Source organism: Dermacentor silvarum, chromosome 9, assembly GCF_013339745.2.
Source record: "Dermacentor silvarum isolate Dsil-2018 chromosome 9, BIME_Dsil_1.4, whole genome shotgun sequence".
Taxonomy (NCBI): Eukaryota; Metazoa; Arthropoda; class Arachnida; order Ixodida; family Ixodidae; genus Dermacentor; species Dermacentor silvarum.
This window is the reverse complement of record NC_051162.1, coordinates 88,017,582-88,036,951: the sequence shown is the minus strand read 5'-3', so window position 1 is coordinate 88,036,951 and position 19,370 is coordinate 88,017,582. Positions and strand designations below refer to the sequence as shown.

Below are 19,370 nucleotides of genomic sequence, written 5' to 3'. Positions count from 1 at the left end.
GTCGTACTGTTGCTATATCTAAGTGTGAGTTCAGCACTACATTTGCGTAGGAGTGGTCGCCGAGATCATGGGAATCGTGTAAGGGAGGTTGGACATGTGTTTGGGCTTCTGTGCGGAGGGGCGCGAGTTTAAAATCGACAGTGGGATTTTTTTTGTAGATGTCTCTTGCATAAATAACATGCAATGAACTCCCGCATCCGTGTTTGTACACTTGCATAAAATAAACTATTTGCTTTCACATTGCTCGCATGTTATTTGAGACTAGTATATTGTAAAGTACAAAGAATTTATCGGTGTAATTGCATCATATTCGAAAGTCCCGACGGAGAAAGAGAGCAAGAAACCAAATAAAAACTTTCATGGTATAAACAAGTAAAATTTTATTAGGGTCAAAGCAAGTACCAAAACCAATTCTTACTTGTTAATAGTGATTTCTTTCTTTATCAGGTTCAAGAAACTTTCAACAACCAAAACGTAATGGTAAAAATTCAGCTACAGGATGTAAGCCAGGTAATATTTGATAGTACTCAATACTAGGGAAAAAAAATACCGAGGTAATATATGGAAAGGACAACATACTTTGGTTGTTTTGTTCCCCAGGTTACATTTGGGAACACCACATAAAAGCTAATAAGAAGGCTCACCGTGACCGAAATTGCTCTGTTCGATTTGTTTTACCGTAATTAGCATTTCTCAGAACGCTTCATGCACTTTCTGGTTTCTGTATCTACCTATCGTTGCATCTACGTGCGAGAACCTGGTTCAAAGCTTCACGACTAAGTTGGGTCACTGTCACGCGCCAAATTGCGTCACTGGGTATGTGCTAATGGGTATGTGGGGCCGTTGAACATATGGTGGTGAGGTGGATTCTTCAGGAATATTTAAACTTTCATCAACTTACCAAAATAAATGCAGCATGAAGTAGACAATACATTTGCTGTGCGAGAAACGGATCAGGGTAAAAACAAAAATAGCAATCAAAAAGCATACAGCCCTTGCAATGGATGACAGAATGTACAGTTCTGGCGCTATCTTGGATGGGTCTTAAGAAGGGGAGAGGTGCCTTTAATATAGGGAAGCATTATACTAAATTTTGCGTCACCGGATCTTATAAAATAAGTACTCGATTCAACTAATATTGCTAAATGTCTTATTGGGGAAGTAACATGCATGCAAAACTGAGCTTTTCAGTGTGAGAGAGAAAGGCAAATATAAACTGTGTTTTCCCCCTTGGCTCTGTTCTAACTTTATATTCAATAGACGAAGAAGGATCGAGATATAATTCATTTGTGCAGCTAAGAATACAACCAGCTTCAAATACAATATTTGTCCGATGGCATGAATCCGCTTTGAAATGAACGGCTGCTGTGATTGAGCATGAGCTGAACTGTCATACATGCAGTAAAAATGCGCGTCAAGCAAGGTTTTGCTAACTAGCCTAACTAGAGTTTTCTTCGGAAGTATCCTGACCACACCACTGGCAAAAAACCCGCCGGTAGTGTCTGTCCATCACAGGATCAAAGAAACCCTGTTACAAAGAGGTGTAACTTGTGCGATGAAATATTATACAGCAGAGGATAACATCATTTCGAGGCGAGAACCTAACTGTACTGACCGGTGCTTGCCGGAGTTTCACTTGAGGCATGCTGCCAGCTTCCAAACATAAAAACTATTCTAAGCTCGTAGTAGGACCAGTAGTCATAGAGGCATTGCGTAATCGAGGAGTACAGGAGGCATACGTGAATATCTGGGTAAATATTTACAGATTCCAGCGCTACATTGGTTCTCCGCAAGAACAACATAAAGTTACCTACCAAGAAAGGGATGAGGCAAGGAGACACAATCTCTCCAATGCCACTCACTACATGCTTAGAAGAAGTATTTAAGCTTTTAAATTGGGAAGGCTTAGGAGTGAGAATCAACGGCGAATATCTCAGGAACCTTCGGTTTGCAGATGACATAATCCTATTCAGCAACATTGGGGACAAATTCCGACAAGTGATTGATAACCCTAACGAAGAAAGTGTAGAGTGGGGTTGATGATTGATGTGCAGAAGACAAAAATAATGTTCAACAGCCTGTCACGGAAACAAGAATACAGGATCGCCAGTCAGCCTCTAGACTCTGTAAAGAAATACGTTTATCTAGGTCAATTGCTCGCAAGGGACCCTGATAATGAGAAGGAAATCAACAGAAGAATAAAATTGGGTAGGAGTGCATATGGCAGGATGCCAAATCCAGACTTGGAGCTTACCACTGTTGTTGAAAAGAAGAGTGTACAATCACTGCATTCTACCAGGGCTAACATATGGAGCAGAAACTTTGACGTTAACCGAAGCTCGAGAACAAGTTATGGACCACACAAGGAGCGATGAAACAAAACATATTATTAGGCCTTACGTTAAGAGAGAGGAAGAGAGCGGGGTGGATCAGAGAGCAAACGGGGGTAGCTGATATTATAATTGACATTAAGAGAAAAAAATGAAGCTTGGCAGGCCATGTAATGCGAAGGATGGATAACCGGTGGACCATTAGAGTTACAGAATGAATACCAAGAGAAGGGAAGCACAGCCGAGGACGGCAGAAAACTAGGTGGGGTGATGAACTTAGGAAAGTTGCAGGCGCAAGTTGGAATCAACTAGTGCAAGACCGGGGTAATTGGAGACCGCAGGGAGAGGCCTTCGTCCTGCAGTGAACACAAATATAGGCTGATAATGATGATGATAGTATACGAGCATATGAAACATAGAGCGCCTTTTAAGGCGTTCTGAGGCAAAAAAGGCGTTTTAGGGCAAAAAGGTCCCTTAATGCAGCAATGGAAGCATTACGAACTAGTTAGCGCCTACAACTATCATCCAACAACAACATAACGGCCATCATAGCGCCTCAGGTGAACAACTGCAAGCACCGTCAAGATTATAAAGAGTGCCTACCGCGGTGGCTCAGTTAGCTAAGGCGTTGCGCTGCTGAGAACGAAGTCGCGGGATAGAATCGTGGCCGCGGCGGCCGCATTTCGATGGAGGCGAAATGCGAAAACGCCCGTGTGCTTGCGTTGTAGTGCAATTTAAAGAACCCCAGGTGGTCAGAATTAATCCGGAGCCCTCCACTACGGCATGCCTCATAATCAGAACTGGTTTTGGCACGTAAAACCCCAGAAAGAAGAAGATTATAAAAGAGTGAAATCACTGCAAATAAAAAAGTTCTGCTGTCAATTTATACGGTGTACCATTTATTATGCCCCAGTATTATACCAGCGAAGATGAACAGCTAATTAATGGTATGGCAACCAAGCACTACGGATATAAAAAGGAACATCCAAATGTACTCGGTGAACTTTTGCATCTTCAGTTCCTAAAAAAAAACTCGCACTATAGTCTGCACATAACGTTTTCCCCAGAGATGGAAAATAAACAGAAATAAATGTCATGCAAAACTCCAAGCGACCAGCGTTCCTGTTTCAAAGGGAGCTCTGGAATTTATTCTTCATACTAAGAATACAAACCGTAACACTAAACATTTGTAATCAACACCTTATCTTATGAGAGCTAGTCATATGCTTCCATTTATTTAGATGAAGTCGCGTTTCTGACTTGCTTTTCCTGTTTAGCTTTTTTGTTCATGCCTCTCTGAATTTTTGACAGGCCATATCTTCGTACACACTGCATCATTTCACTGTAGGCACATTTCACTTTTCGTGTACGCACCTCTAGATATAGCGCAGTTTTTTATACACCTCAGTTTTTTAACTGTCCAAATCATGCATGCTTCGCTCTTGTTAACTGGGAAAACTAAGCTTACTAAATAGCATCACTTGCTTTCAGCTTACCACTCCTTTTGCTTGCTAGGTATCCTGACCTCTTAGGAGTACCTAGAGCACCCCGGCAACTATCTCTAAGAACAAATCTTTGCTTTTTATAACTTTGGTTATTTTGCCAACCTTTTGTAAGAACCTAATGTCCTCATCCGGCATAAATACACACACGCACACACACACACATACGCACACGCACGCACACATACACACACACACGCACACACACACACACGCACACGCACACGCGCACGCACACACGCACACATGCACGCACGCACACACACACACAAGTGCGGGTGCACACAAATATTACCGAGCCTTTTGTTAAGCGGAGTTCAGACTATTAGTGACTACGATGGAGGCTTTTAACGTGTCATGATGCCAGAGGAAGCGTGCGGATACGTTAGGGAGCGCAATCAAAATCCATTCAATCAGCAAGAAGAGTTTACTTCCTGATTACCGTGCAACCTCGGGTGCGCGAAGGCGAGCTTTCTGGATTTTTTTTTTGCCATGCACAGCTGGCACCGCCGCTCATGCGCGGAGGCGAGTGCCATCTGATGGTGGTGCAAGGAACACAGCGGCGCGCGTGCTCCACTGTGATTGGTTGGCCTATTCGGCAAGAAACAGCCAGTCTCCAGCTAGGGTCACAAAACCCGGCGCGGATGGCGAAGAGAAGCTTCGCGTCTTCTAGTTCCCGCGGTAACCTGTTGCCCTAAGGAAAACAAGTCCACTTGTCAGAACATAGGCTACATACGGACGCTTTACTTGTGTTGCCGCGGTTGAAGACTATTTTGTAGCAGTTATCTGCCTATGAAGTACATTTTGCACTGGCAGTAAAAGTTACTATATACGGGCCCAAACAACATGTACTTTATTGTGGGCACATGGATTGGTGCGATATTGGTTAGAGCGGAATAATGTTCTTTTTCTGTTTTCTACGTTTAGAATGACAACCTGTCTGCGGCATTTTTAAAGCAAAAGGACGCTCTGAACGGCTCTAAAACACTGACAAATCTCATTGGATATTCCAGCACGCATGCCGTGCCAAATAATACAGTTTTCTTGCTGACAACTACGTAAGCAAACTATGAGCTCAATCAGTTGTAGATTTATCATATAGCCTATACTTTTGAGAACCCCTGTTGAAAGATTCATGTGTCATTATTATTGTGATTCTTAAACTACAGACGGAGATCAAGAGAATTTGTGCGAACGTCTCAATGTTCTCTGCGGGTGCTTAACATGCGCTGAATAGGATAGTGGTGAGCCGAATGGAGCATGATGCAGTTGCTTTGAAGAAATAGCATGGTGGGCATTGTGCAGAGCTGATGTTTCTAGAATTTCTCTTTAAGTCATCAGGCAGTGTAATGGCCTGAGTTTATATGCCTGATGTTTCAGTGAATACTTTCAAACATTTGTAAAGGTTGCCTGTGGCAGATAGCACAATTATAGTTCATGAGCTCGTCTTCTCGAAGAGGCGTACATTCCTTGCACAAAAGAATTGAAATGCATAATCGCCTAATTGACGAAAATTCGCTAATTAGGTTGTGAACTAATTACCTTATGCCCCATATTGGAATAATATAAATCCTAGTCGTGGAGTTCGCAAGGCAGAACTTTGCGGAGAAATGAATTGGCATTCCAGTTACTTTCTTAACCAGACGTCGTTTTATGCGTTGAAGTGCAAAAGTAACTAGAACGCCAATGCATTTCTCTGCAAAGTTTGGGAATTAACATCTCGACACTGGTGTCATCCTGAGAATTTGTTCCAAGTGGATTGGCCTTGCGAACTTCACGGCTAGAATTTATAAATTGCAATATGGGTCATAAGGTAATTAGTTAAACGAATAATTAGGGAATTGATGAATTAGTCGATTATGCATTTCATTTTTTTGTGTAAGTAATGTCGGCCTCTTCAAGTAGGCCAACTCATGAAGTAGAATTGGGCTATCGGCCACAGGCAACATTTAAACATTTTTGAAAGTGTTCGCTGAAACACCCTGTATGAAACAATACTGCGGTCTGGCAGGGGTAAATAAAATTTAAGCGTCGCGAGAGCATGCGAAAGCTTCACATGAGTGAGCACGGTTTCTTTGTATATAGAACCTTTGCCCGTAAACAATGCAAAATATCTTGGTATGTTTGGGCATGGTTTGGGTGATTTCTCATAATAGAGATAATTTTCACTCGTGAGCTCCGGGTAGGGTATGTACAAGAGCAGGGCCGGTATTTTGTAGCGATTCGTTATGCTTCATTCTATACTAGTGTTATCATCTACCGCTAACGGCCGGCTGATCGGGTTGATAACGTGAGCAACCGTTATCAACGGCCACTGGCCAAGCGCTCAAAGCGCGAAAAGGCATTAGCATCGGGAAGGCATCGCTACAAAATACCGGCCCAGACGAACACTTCGTAGGACAACTGCCGAATTGAATTATTTCTATATTTCTAAATATTACACATTTGTAATGTGGTACACAGGCCAATGAATATCAATTTTCGGACAATTGGGTCTGAATGTGAGTCATAAATAATTACTGGAATATGTATTAATCAAGATTACAAAGTTACACATTGTACTATTCCCGCAAATCTTTCTCTTTCAGGAAAGCCATACTGGAAGAAACGATGACAGGGGACAAGGTTGACCGCAGCGTTATAGGTGCGATTATTATTTTTTGTTGCCAATCTGACGACACATTTTAACGATATGTAAAGAGTTATGGTATAACGTTTCGAAATACTTTAACTCTGCCTTGCGCATAGGCCATCCCTTCCCTCAGGCTGAACATGGGAAAAGTTGCACATTTATAACACAAAAACTCCTTTAACTGCGACAGCTATTAAAATCTCAAAATACGGTTCGCTGTGTCTAGGAGTCTTCTCCGTCATACCATTGTCTTTATTGTAAATTTACCGTCTACGTTAGGCATCCTTCTGATCCTCTGCTTCATATTTGCCAAATGATGCAGAAAAAAATGGAGTTCATATCACTGCTTCTGCCATGTCCCTGATGTGGACCTGCTTGTGGGCATATTCATGTATATTTTATTTTTGACGTGAAGCATTCCTTGGCGCTGCTGCAGCAGCAGATGTCCAGCACCTGTTTGCTTCCTTCTTGTTGTCTGGCAAAACTAAGCCCGCCGTATTCACATCGCAGCAGCAGCCAGCGTTGTGGTTGTGGTTGTTGTTGGGTGTTTGGCCGAATAGCCCTAAGCAGTAGATCATACATATAACAGAATTAATTTATATGTATCGTGATCTATACTACCTGTACAGTTGTTCGGTTGGCCAGCGTGCGGTGTACTCGCAAGGAAGGACCCAACGCAAACGAAGCACCCTCACTGCGACTGTAATAAGCGCAATGAAGCATTACATATTATTTCATTAACCCGAGTGGCTTTCCTTGACTTTTTCTCCCCTTTTAGACGTTGGAGCAGTATGTGGCAATAATTGCACACACACTTGTGCCACTGCCAAATAGCTCTTCGAGGTGCACGTGTCCTCGTACGAGAGCTGGTGGTATTCGAAGCTTTAGTTGCTGGGGTCGGTGGTGGCACTGTCTGTGCCACCGTTTTGTGTTGCTGAAGCTCTGAAATAAAGGAAAAAGCCTCAATAGCAATTTCTTTACTGCAACAGGCACCAAATTCCAGATTGCCGCAGTGGCATGAGCTCGATTACCGGTGAACGGGATGGGAAAGTTCTACTGGTCATTTCCATATAGTGAGAGAGAAGGTGAGAATGTAAAGTATTCTGATAAAAACACGTTAACGAAGACGTTAGGGTAAGGACGGCGTAAAGAGAAGGGCTAAAAACAGAACACTAGCATGTAACGGTTAATTTCCTTCTAAATGATAAAAGTTTGATCTCCACTGCAAATTTGAATGGCACTCATTCATAGTAATCTGGGGTGTTATTTACTCTTTAAAGACGTACCTGCAAATCTTTTACGGGTCATGTTGTGTTGCCTGCTGATGCCCATTTTGTCAGAATTATTGGAAGATTAGGAAGCTTGAGATAAATGTAATGTTCAGCAGTAGAATTTTCTCTTGATTTTATGCAGACAAGGCGACCTTTGGAACATTCTGCAGCTTGAATTCAAGTGCTGCGGTGATAAGGTACAGTGAGAGGCAACCAGACAACAGTGTTGGCCAAGCGATGGCAGAAATGTGAGTTGAGAAGGCGTGTCTTGTTTGCTTTAAGGTAGCATGTAGAAAGTACACAATTAACGATAGAATTCAATGAATAAACGATGCTATTGACAGCGATGTTTTTTTGATAAATAAGGTTGCACTGTAGAATACGCGTGTAAAACAATTTTGACTGGCCGCTACCCACCGTGGCAGCACAGTGGGTATGACTTTTCACTGCTGAGCAAACAAGTACTTTGATCATACCCATGGCGGCCGCTCTTTAATGGGGAAATAGCAAAAACGCTCCGGTACTTGTATTTCTGTGTGTGCTACAACATGCAGTTGGCCAAAATTAATTCCGGTCCCCCAACATGGCGTGCCTGATATTTAGATCATGGTTTACCATGTGAAAAATGTTTTTTTTCGCCACCACGAAGCAATTAGGCGTGCAGTAAGTGTGTAGTATCATATACAACGCACAACCTGAAGTCATCAGACTCAGCCTAAAACCACCATCGCAGTGATAAAAGCTGTGTTATTTAGATTAAGCGATTAGGTACCACAGTGACAACCCTAGGTATTTCGCATTCTTTGTTTCTGTAACACCTCGAACGGGTTTCTGCAATACTTGAACTCGTAGGGTCTTGGGTGTTGTTGTATGTTATCAATTGATTTCCGGAACACCCAATGATTTGATCGTGAACTATGTCGTGATCTCGGCGCTTGTTTTGGTGACGTGTTTATTTGTCATCGCTGTTTTGTCGGCGCTGTTGGAATAAAAATAAAATACCCATTTCGCAATTCCTAAGCAAATGTTTTTGTGTATTACGGAACAGATGCCGTCTTTCAACTTCATGAAAATGCAGAGTATATAGATTGAAATCTATGCAAGAAGCTACTATATTACCTCGGATCACCATGCCTTAAAAACCAATGTTCATAAATACATTGATTGAAAGTGTGGTCAAATTAATTTCGGATTTCATGAGCCCTACAATTGTCAGCTAAAATTATTCAATACACTTTCATGACATTGAGGCCAATAAGGATATAGTATTTGCGCGTCACTACAGTTGAGTAGTCAATGTCGTCACGGACATTGACTACTCAACATGTTAAATTAAATAAATTTACTTGTTTCGAAGTAAAATGTCGAAGATAACGCCAAGCCAAGATCCTTCTTTCAGCAGCCTTACTAAGCCCTCTTTAGCAGGCACGTTTAGGAATCAAGGCCTTCTGTGAAGCAGATCTCGACTATGCCCTACATTTGACATATCTACCAAAATGTTGCAAGCTAGAGGAATCCAAATGGAAGAAAAGTTATGTACAAAACCTAAGGCCTTTTTACAGAAGCACTTGTTGAAGAGGCGATGTTGCAGCGGTCAGTATTAAGTGCATAATGTGTTGCATTCCACGCAGCTTGTTGGAGCTTTGGTAACACAGACAGTTATAACGCGACAGTTCTGAATGAGCGGGAAGCTCTTATTGACTGGTGTACTCCTACATGCGGTGTCATCTTTGCTTTGAATGTCTCTTTTGTCAACGTTGTACTTTTCTCTGTGCTTTGAGAATAGGGCTTTCGTTTGACAGTGTTTAAGCAATTATTCCAGGACCAACTGCTTCAGTTTATTCGCTCTTTTGCTGCTGAGGTTGTGCTTGCTTTTTGTCACCCTGATATAATGGTTGGCATCCAGAAAATAACTCGTTTTGATTTTTTAACAGTGCTCTAACTTTGACAAGCGTTAGAATTTATGGTGTACTAAGCTTGATTTATTGGTATGATATACATAAAACTACACAGATTTCGTGTAGGAGTTGTCAGGTCGATTTCCGCCTGAAGACGCGCGTTCTTTTCCCACCAAATCGACGGCTAATTCAGACATTCATGAATTAAATTCGCATTCGAATGCGTTGTTACTTCTTATTACTTGTTTTTCTGACCAAAGGTCACGGATTCGAGTGCCTTAATTGACGTTGCCTTAATTAACTGTGCCATAATTAACCCCACCGTAATTGACACCAAAGGTCGTGGGTTCGACTCCCACCAAAGGTCGTGGGTTCAAGTGCTTTAGTTAACGTGACGATGAGCAACACTAGAATAAGGTGAGAGCAACAGCCAACGTTTCGACAAGTGGACTTGTCTTCTTATAGGCCTGGAAGAAGGCCTTGAAAAAGACAAGTCGGACACTTGTCGGAACGTCGGCTCCTGCTCTCACCTTGTTCTCGTGTTGCTCATCGTCTTGAATTTCCATCTCCCGCGTTCGCCGTGTTTTTCTAAGTTAACGTGAGAGTGACAAAGGCAGTGTTTTGGTGAAATATTTTTAACATCAGCAGGATAAAGAGTTTCGCGAGAATGTTGTTATCACGGAGTTGTTCCTCATAATTGGATAGAGAAAATAATCACTTGCTAAGGCTAAGGTCCTTTTATTAGCAATCCCGATAATAGACACAATTTTCAAAAGAACCCATTCCAAACTCGTAGCGAGAAGTACTGGCTTCAGATGTGCAATTATTCCTGAATTCGTCTCTGCCTAGTGCGGGAGATAATTACGATGAACTCAAATGCATTGTATAGCAGATGTCGCAAAAATTACTTGAACACTAATGGTATGATCACTCCCATAATAGAAAGAATGCTTTCACACTGATCAGCTTTGAGAAGCGGAACATTTTCCTTCTGCTTGCGGATTCCTAGTGAACTTACTGGCCTCGACCACCTTGAATTGGCAATTTAGATGTGTGGTCTAATTCATATGTGTAGCAAAGTTTTCAGAAGCACAGGTAAATATATTTTCCTTCTCTCACAAGTTCTGATGTTACTGGTGTGAAATAAGCGTTGTTGCAGCAACATCAACTTCTTATGTTCCTAAATCAATAAAATATTGCTCAAAACCTCATTCATTCATGAAATAAATTATAACTTCACAACACATTTGTCATACCATGTATACCTCGAATATCTCAGGTAGGCCGTAGCCTACTTTGTAGCAAAGAACGCAAATGAAGCAGTCAAATCACTCCTAAAAGCATTTGAGATTCTGAATGAAGGTATGTCGTCCGATTACTGCATAGCGCGTCGTTTCTTGTGATTGAGACATTCTGCTGAAAGGATACCTGTAGGTAATGATAGATTTTACCCTTCTAAATTACGGGTTCTCGAGTGAAAATTAATATTTCCAGCTCACAAGTGACAGCATTTTATATCACCTAAGCGGTAGAAATGTAGTTTTCCATTGCAAGTTCTGGCGTTCATTGCAGGTTGGGATCTCAGAAATACACAAAAATGCACACAAGCGATAAACGCAAGATGAAAGAAGTTCTGTCGTACGTACACACGATTATTGTGCTACTTTACTTTGCCAGATTAATTGAACCTTATCGCATTTTTTACCCCTGTTGGTGGTCCTGACTGCTGATATTGACGGATTATTATATATTGGTTGACCGACTACGTGTTGACGACACACACAAAATCAGAAAAATTCTTAGTAGGAGTATGTTAAATGCTTCCCGCCACTAAAAAAACTACAAATGTTCAAGAAAAACTAACACAACCAAACAAATATGAACGAAGCCTTGTCAGATTTGTCTTTCTCAGTAACAAAAGCAATAAACATACAATTCGCTAGCTATGCACAGCGAATAAGAGGTTTATATTATTCCTGAGGGAATATTATCAAGGACATCATTGTATCAAGGTAGTATAATGATTTGGAATATGCATATATGTCCTGGAATATATTCATTTGGTCACATTATATTTCTCTGTTACGTCATTTTCCAGGCAATGTCAAGGTGACCGTGCTGAAAAAGATACGAACGAACAACGTATGGACAAGCGGTCAGCAATCCTATGACGGACTACCACAGAAAGTGAATAAAGACTATGCAGATCCCATGGTCTGCGGGCATTGATGTTAGGCGAATAAATGTGTAGATAGTTGACAATCTAGCATGGTTTGGGGTAATGCAAAGCATGGTAATTTGGACCAAAAGGATTGTGTCAGCCAAGTAATTTTTTAACACAAAAGTGTTTTATGCCGGCTATCACCAACAGCGCCTCCTCTATTTTTTTAAAGCCTGGCGCTCTTTGGCAATGAAAGCCTTTGGCCAAACCTTAATAGTCTTTGGTCTTTGGTGTTATGGCCCGTGCGCCATAAAACCCCATGAATCATCATCATCTATTTTTTTAATGCCAGTGCAATCGCTCGCTCTGCAATGGGAGCCATTGGGGCGTTTGTTCAGTGAGTTGTCACGATGTGACGCTATGAATGAAAAACTTTATTGAATAAAAAGAAAAGGCAAGGGAGCGGCTTCATACAACGAAAAGACGCAACACACCAAGAAAAAAGACAGGCGAAAGGAAAGAGCGTCTTGACGCTCTTTCCTTTCGCCTGTCTTTTTCCTTGGAGTGTTGCGTCTTTTCTTTGTATGACGCATGTACCAACTAGCGCAACAAGTTTAGCAAGGGAGCGGCAAGCATGTGACGCTACCCAGAGGGTACGGCTGGTTGCGTTACGCGTGCGCCTGAGCATGCGCCGCTGCCGTTCCAGAGGAGATGCGGTAGACGCTTCACGCGTCGGTTTTAGGATTATTATCTCCGACTTACATCGTGAGGCGCCACCCACAGGGTACTCTTGGAGTTACTATACATGGCTCCCACATATATATTGCTCGCTGCGCGAGCTATATACAGTAACTCTAGGTAATCTTGCTTTAGATATTCTTCCCCACGACCGTAAAGCAGGTGCAAAGGCTAGCTGACGGGGGAGAGTAGTAAAGGGCGATCAGAGAGGGTGTGAACGGTCGGATCAGCTGCGTCTGGCTGGCATTGAAGAAATAGAGGAGGCGCTGCCACGAATGACTTCCTGCAACGGAAGTAACGTGCCGCCATCTAGGAGCCGTGAAGCGAAGTACTGCATCGTGACAATAACGAGCGCCTATGGGGACCGCTTCGGTAGTCACAACACAGCGGAGGCTACAACGCGGTGCAGCCACAGAATAATAAACCAACTGTAAACGGCTTCGTGATTTTGTAAACTCATCATTTTCAACGAAGTATTGTGTCATCATCATCATCAGCCTATATTTATGTCCACTGCAGGACGAAGGCCTCTCCCTGCGATCTCCAATTACCCCTGTCTTGCGCTAGCGTATTCCAACTTGCGCCTGCGAATTTCCTAACCTCATCATCCCACCTGACTTTCTGCCGTCCTCGACTGCGCTTCCCTTCTCTTGGTATCCATTCTGTAACCCTAATGGTCCACCGGTTATCCATCCTACGTATTACATGGCCTGCCCAGCTCCATTTCTTCCGCTTAATGACAACTAGAATATCGTCTACCCCCGTTTGTTCTCTGATCCACACCGCTCTCTTCCTGTCTCTTAACGTTACTCCTAAGATTTTTCGTTCCATTGCTCTTTGTGCGGTCCTTAACTTGTTCTCGAGCTTCTTTGTTAACCTTCAAGTTTCTGCCCCGTATGTTAGCACCGGTAGAATGCAATGATTGTACACTTTTCTTTTCAACGACAGTGGTAAGCTCCCAGTCAGGATTTGGCAATGCCTGCCGTATGCACTCCAACCCAATTTTATTCTTCTGTAAATTTCTTTCTCATGATCAGGGTCCCCTGTGAGTAATTGACCTAGATAAACATATTCCTTTACAGATTCTAGAGGCTGACGGGCGATCCTGAATTCTTGTTCCCTTGCCAGGCTATTGAACATTATCTTTGTCTTCTGCATATTCATCTTCAACCCAATTCTTGCACTTTCTCGATGAAGGTCCTCAATCATTTGTTGTAATTCCTCTCCATTGTTGCTCAATAGGACAATGTCATCTGCAAACCGAAGGTTGCTGAGATATTCGCCATCGATCCTCACTCCTAATCCTTCCCAGTCTAAGAGCTTGAATACTTCTTCTAAGCATGCAGTGAATAGCATTGGAGAGATTGTGTCTCCTTGCCTGACCCCTTTCTTGATAGGTATCTTTCTACTTTTCTTGTGGAGAACCAAGGTAGCTGTGGAATCCTTGTAGATATTTGCCAAGATATTCACGTATGCCTCCTCCACTCCTTGATTACGCAATGCCTCTATGACTGCTGATATCTCTACTGAATCGAATGCCTTTTCATAATCTATGAAAGCCATATAGAGAGGTTGATTGTACTCCGCAGATTTCTCGATTACCTGATTGATGGCATGGATATGGTCCATCGTAGAATACCCCTTCCTGAAGCCAGCCTGTTCTCTTGGTTGACTGAAGTCAAGTGTTGTCCTGATTCTATTGGAAATTGTCTTGGTGAATATTTTATACAATACAGAAAGCAAGCTAATGGGTCTGTAATTCTTCAATTCTTTAACGTCTCCCTTCTTATGGATAAGTATAATGTTGGCGTTCTTCCAGCTCTCTGGTACACTTGAAGTGGTGAGGCATTGCGTATAAAGGGCCGCAAGCTTTTCAAGCATGATATCTCCTCCATCTTTGATTAAATCTACTGTTATTCCATCTTCTCCAGGCGCTTTTCCCCTGGTCATATCTTTCAAGGCCCTTCTAACTTCATCGCTAGTTATAGAAGGAGCTTCTGTATCCGGTTCATCACTATTTCGAATGGAAGAAGCTTGGCTGTTTTGGCTACTGTACAGGTCAGTATAGAATTCTTCTGCTGCTTTTACTATGTCATCGAAATTGCTGATGATATTACCATGCTTATCTTTCAGTGCATACATCTTGCCTTGTCCTATGCCTAGTTTTCTTCTTACTGATTTCATGCTGCGTCCATATTTTACGGCTTCCTCAATTTTTCCCACGTTATAATTTCGAATATCCCTTACTTTCTTCTTGTTGATCAGTTTTGACAGTTCAGCGAATTCTATCTGATCTCTTGAGTTGGACACTTTCATTTTTTGCCGTTTCTTTATTAGGTCCTTTGTTTCTTGGGAGAGCTTCCCTACAGGTTGCTTTGGTGCCTTACCTCCCACTTCAATTGCTGCTTCTGAGATCAGCCTAGTTACGGTTTCATTCATTAGCTCTATGTTATCTTCATCTTCCTGTTCTAAAGCTGCATATTTGTTTGCGAGCACCAGCCTGAATTGGTCTGCTTTTACCCTGACTGCCTCTAGGTTGGCCTGTTTCCTCTTGACTAATTTCACTCTCTCTCTCTTCAAATTGAGAGAAATCCTAGACCTCACTAACCTATGGTCACTGTATTGTGACCATAGGTTAGGAAGTATTGTGTAATCAATATTAAATAAACATTATTAACAGTGTCCGACAGCAGGGTTTGCACCCAGGACCTCTAGTACAGAATCCCGAGATTGAAACATGCATTACGCCATGGACGCATGCACCGACGCGCGGCTTAGAACGCCCTTATCAATTTCTCGGGGGCAAGTTAGCGCATTGAGCTGCCTGGCGCGTTTCAACGCCGCTTGCCAACAGGACGCCGCGCGCGAAGCAAACATGAAACACGGTCGCCGTCCCGCAAGTCGTGCACCTTTTGCTGCAGCTGACCGTGAGTTCATGAAGCAAACATGCATCAGCTTCTGTGAAGAGACGCATCACTTTTGTGTTCTACCAATTCCTATGAAAGAGGGATCAACCGTAATCTTCTTTTCATATTGTGGAGAATCAGAACACAAACGAAGGGCACAGAAAAGAGCTACACACACAGCGTCACTATTTTCCGTGTGCTTGGACTAAGCTGCAGTCATCCAGTGTCTGAACTGCGCTACACCAGCCGTTGCAAGTTTATATTTTTCTGGACCAATTGTCTGATCTTGGCGAGCGCCTTTGTAATGACAGTAGCAAGTCGACGGCGACGATGACAGTATGACGGCGATGGCATGCCGACTCATTTAATATCCTCAGGTGAAGAAATGTTACATGTTCCGTTACAAATGGGGCCGATCCAGAAGCGGTGCAATGTTACACATCATATCAAACAATGACTGCCTTAAGAGTTTACGCTTCCAGAGAGCAAAGGCCAGCCGAGCGACTGGACTAGATATGATGAGATTCTTTGGAAATCATAGTTGCACGCCACCAACTGAACTGCCCGCCTATGAACCCACTCCACCACATCAACACACGTGATCGCAAAAAGATCCCACGTGCCGCAGGCAAGACCCAAGATCGGGCTGTCGCGACAAAATGACTGCACCCATTGGGCCCATCCTGAGAGTGGTTTTGGTGTCACATATCGTCAGAAAGCATAGGCTGTCACGAAGGAAAGACGGGGAAAACTAGCGTGTCTCGCTTTTATAAGTAACCAGGGGCTGTTGGCATGACGCAAGCGGGTGACTGAGGCGAGGTTGAAAACCGTTTTCACATTCCATTCCTGCACCTGTGGCATAGTATAAATTGTATAGCCCGTACTTGGTTTAGCATATTTAAAGGAATATGTTGCTATTGGACATGCCGCACGCGTTATAGACTTGGCACACGGAGACTTTCCTCACGCGTTATAGTTTTAGACCCGGCCGTTATGCGTCCAAAGCTGTTGGTTGCTGCTCTCATGAACAAAGTATGTGATATAACGGGTAAAGGAATCATCAGGCTATTGTGTAGGCGGACCTTTGTCCAAACCGCAGAATTAAAACAGGCGCGCAAAAGGCACAAGAGGAACCTACATAGAATGCAGTATGTACCTGGTATGAGGCTTAAAATATTTCACTTTTAACGCTGTGATTTGTAGACCGCGACGACGCTAAACTAAGTGAACCATCTGGTGTATACAAGAGGAGAGAATTTGAGATGTTACGGTGGTACACCTGCTCACAGCATAACTGGCTCCGACACGGACGCAAGTCAGGCGCGGTAACTTTCATTGCAACACATACCGGCGCCGAAAACCCAATGATGTAGGTCACGGAAGTTTCGAAATATAGGAATTACGAACACAAAATTTTGAGGATGGCCAACGCAACAGTTTATTTCGAGTACCTTTTTAAGTATGCGAACACTCTATTGATTTGCTACGATTGGCTTCGCTCGAGAAGTGCTTGGTGTACGAATTTGTTGTAGCTATGATGTAGCGTATGAATCTAGTCACCATACGGAATGAAGTAGCTTTCTGAACACGATATCGGTATAACCAGTCGTCGCGGCCACATGACCACTGCCGGCGGTTGATGTGTGTTTCAAGCACTAACTGGCATACCAACAGCAGCCCCGTAATGTAGCAATGAAAAGATAGTAGGCTCGCAGTCTAGCGCTGCTGATTCCATCAACTTAGGACGCCTCGATGTACTCCTTGCCCGCCACTTCGTGTCTGGTAACAACATTCTTTGAAGGGATCGCTGGCGCGTCTGCGGTCAGTTGTTAGTGTTTTCTTCATTCAGATATGAAGGCTTTATTACGGCCGGACTGGTGTGGTGCAGAGTAACCTCTCACAATCAGTCCGCCCCCAAGATGAATGTCTCCCTCGTTTTCTGTTGCTGCGCATAAGCTTCTATGTTTACAATAGGCCAAGTCGACCTAATTAAGGCAATTCTACTGATAAAACGAGTATGAAAGGAACGGCATGGTGTAGAGGTGCTAGGAAAATATTTTGGTTGAATTAAACATTACGGCTGCACATGCAGTTGGTACTCTAAAGCCTCCAAATCCTGAAAAAGCGTGCACCTGAGTTTAAATGTAGTGCAGTGGTCACTACTGTTCACTATTCCAGGTGTTCATTTTTAGAAATTGCCTGTGGCAGGTAGCATATTATCATTGAGCCAGTTTATTCGATCAGGCGGACAAGAATCGCACGACAAATCGAAACACATATTGAAATAATTAACAAAAATTCACAAATAGCTTCTTAATTAATTACTTTACGACACATATTGCAATTTACGAATTGTAGCCGGTGAGCGTGGCAGGCGTATCTACTTGAAGTGAAATTCCAAAATGACACAAGCTTTGCGATATGCACCATCGAACTCGCCTTAAAAATGCACTGTTGCTCCACTTACTTTTTTATCAAAATGCTGTTTTATTCATTGAAGCAGAAAACTAACTGGAACGCCCATATATTTCATCCCACACTTTGGGAAATAATATTTCTAAACCGGTGTCATCCTGGAAATTCATTCCAGGTGGATGCGTCTTGCAAACAAACCAGCTACAATTCGTAAATTTCAATGTGTCGTAAGGTAACTAACTAAGAAGTTAATTAGTGAATTTTTGTTAATTAGTTGAATATGTGTTTAGATTTCTCGTGCTACTAATGTCCACCTCATCGAATAACGCAGCTCAATGATAAGAATTATGCTACCTGCCACAGGCGATTTGTAAAAATTCCGTAAATCTAAATTTTGAACACCCTGTGCAGTTGCTACTTTACAAATTGCAAAACGCACGACCACTAAGTGCTATTACGTACTTGCAGCCCTGCCCTCTTATTCGAGGGGAGTGGTCCCTATCACTGCATCATTGTTGCTGGCCTCACTGCACCAGCTTCAGTAGAGATGTGACCACTGCAGAGGTCCACCAATAACTTCCAGCCTTGTATACAGGGAAATGAATTTAAAATGCCCTACGTAAATGTTTCCGACGATAGTTCATAGGCGCCCTTTTTATATTCTTGATTGCCAATCCCTTTGAACATCTAACAATTAGCTTCTCACGTTGTACAGGCTCAAACATTTGTTGATTATAATTTTAGACATTTCCCTCCCGATAATTTTAGGCCTATTTACCGTCACGTTAGACCCATCAGTTTTCCTAATGCTATTTCAAAAGATTAGGAAAAGTGTTCTGGTGCTCTTTGGCCACAACTGGTTGTGGAACCGTAAAACAAACTAAGCAGCTATCGGATCTATGTCTTCAATCCTTTTGTATACTGTGCTGCTTCACTGACCCCCTGCTTTCAAAATACATTAAGCACGACTTTAGGGGTGTGCCCTAAGTCACTTATGTCGTTTGTGCCGTGTTTTTCGAAAATGATTTCAAAAAGCCGTTGATATATATATATATATATATATATATATATATATATAGCCCATCGTCTTCGCTACCTTAAATAGAGCTGTAAAAAATCTGAACATCCGCGACCTAAACGGAGCGTTATCAAAGCGAAGTGTTCTAGAAAAAGCACCGGAACTCTTATTTTTAAGAGTACAAAAGCTAAATATGTGACCGTGGCTCTCCGTTGTCCTGCAGAAAAAATAAAATAAAAAAGGTAGTGAAATGTTCATTTAGTAGCCGAGTCCCACGATTTATAGTAAAAATTGATGGGATCATGAGTGCGGGACCACGCCACTCTGCCTGCGAATAACGCTACGTGAACAAGACTGGAGACTGGTGTGGCCTTGCAGAATCATAATACAGTTACCCGCAAAGCTGTTTCTTTTATACAGTTGGAATAAAAAATAACAGCTCCCTGCAATTACAGTCCATACTTTAAACTTTACCCTTATAGCCAATGACTGATCCGTT

General features: G+C 42.5%; 1 protein-coding gene across 2 annotated transcripts; it reads left to right on the top strand.

Annotated features, from left to right (window-relative positions):
- Window positions 1–451: 451 nt before the first annotated feature.
- On the top strand, window positions 452–11,843 carry LOC125940457 (uncharacterized). Of its 2 annotated transcripts, XM_049656694.1 has the most exons (6): window positions 452–510; window positions 4,760–4,890; window positions 6,421–6,476; window positions 7,878–7,983; window positions 11,206–11,271; window positions 11,732–11,843. In XM_049656694.1, the coding sequence occupies exons 1-6, from the start codon at window positions 478–480 to the stop codon at window positions 11,802–11,804; spliced, it is 465 nt and encodes a 154-aa protein (XP_049512651.1). In that variant the 5' UTR covers window positions 452–477; the 3' UTR covers window positions 11,805–11,843. The 2 variants fall into 2 exon arrangements, with proteins under 2 accessions (XP_049512651.1, XP_049512650.1); XM_049656693.1 differs by lacking the exon at window positions 11,732–11,843 and having other exon boundaries at window positions 11,206–11,407.
- The last annotated feature ends 7,527 nt before the right edge of the window (window positions 11,844–19,370 follow it).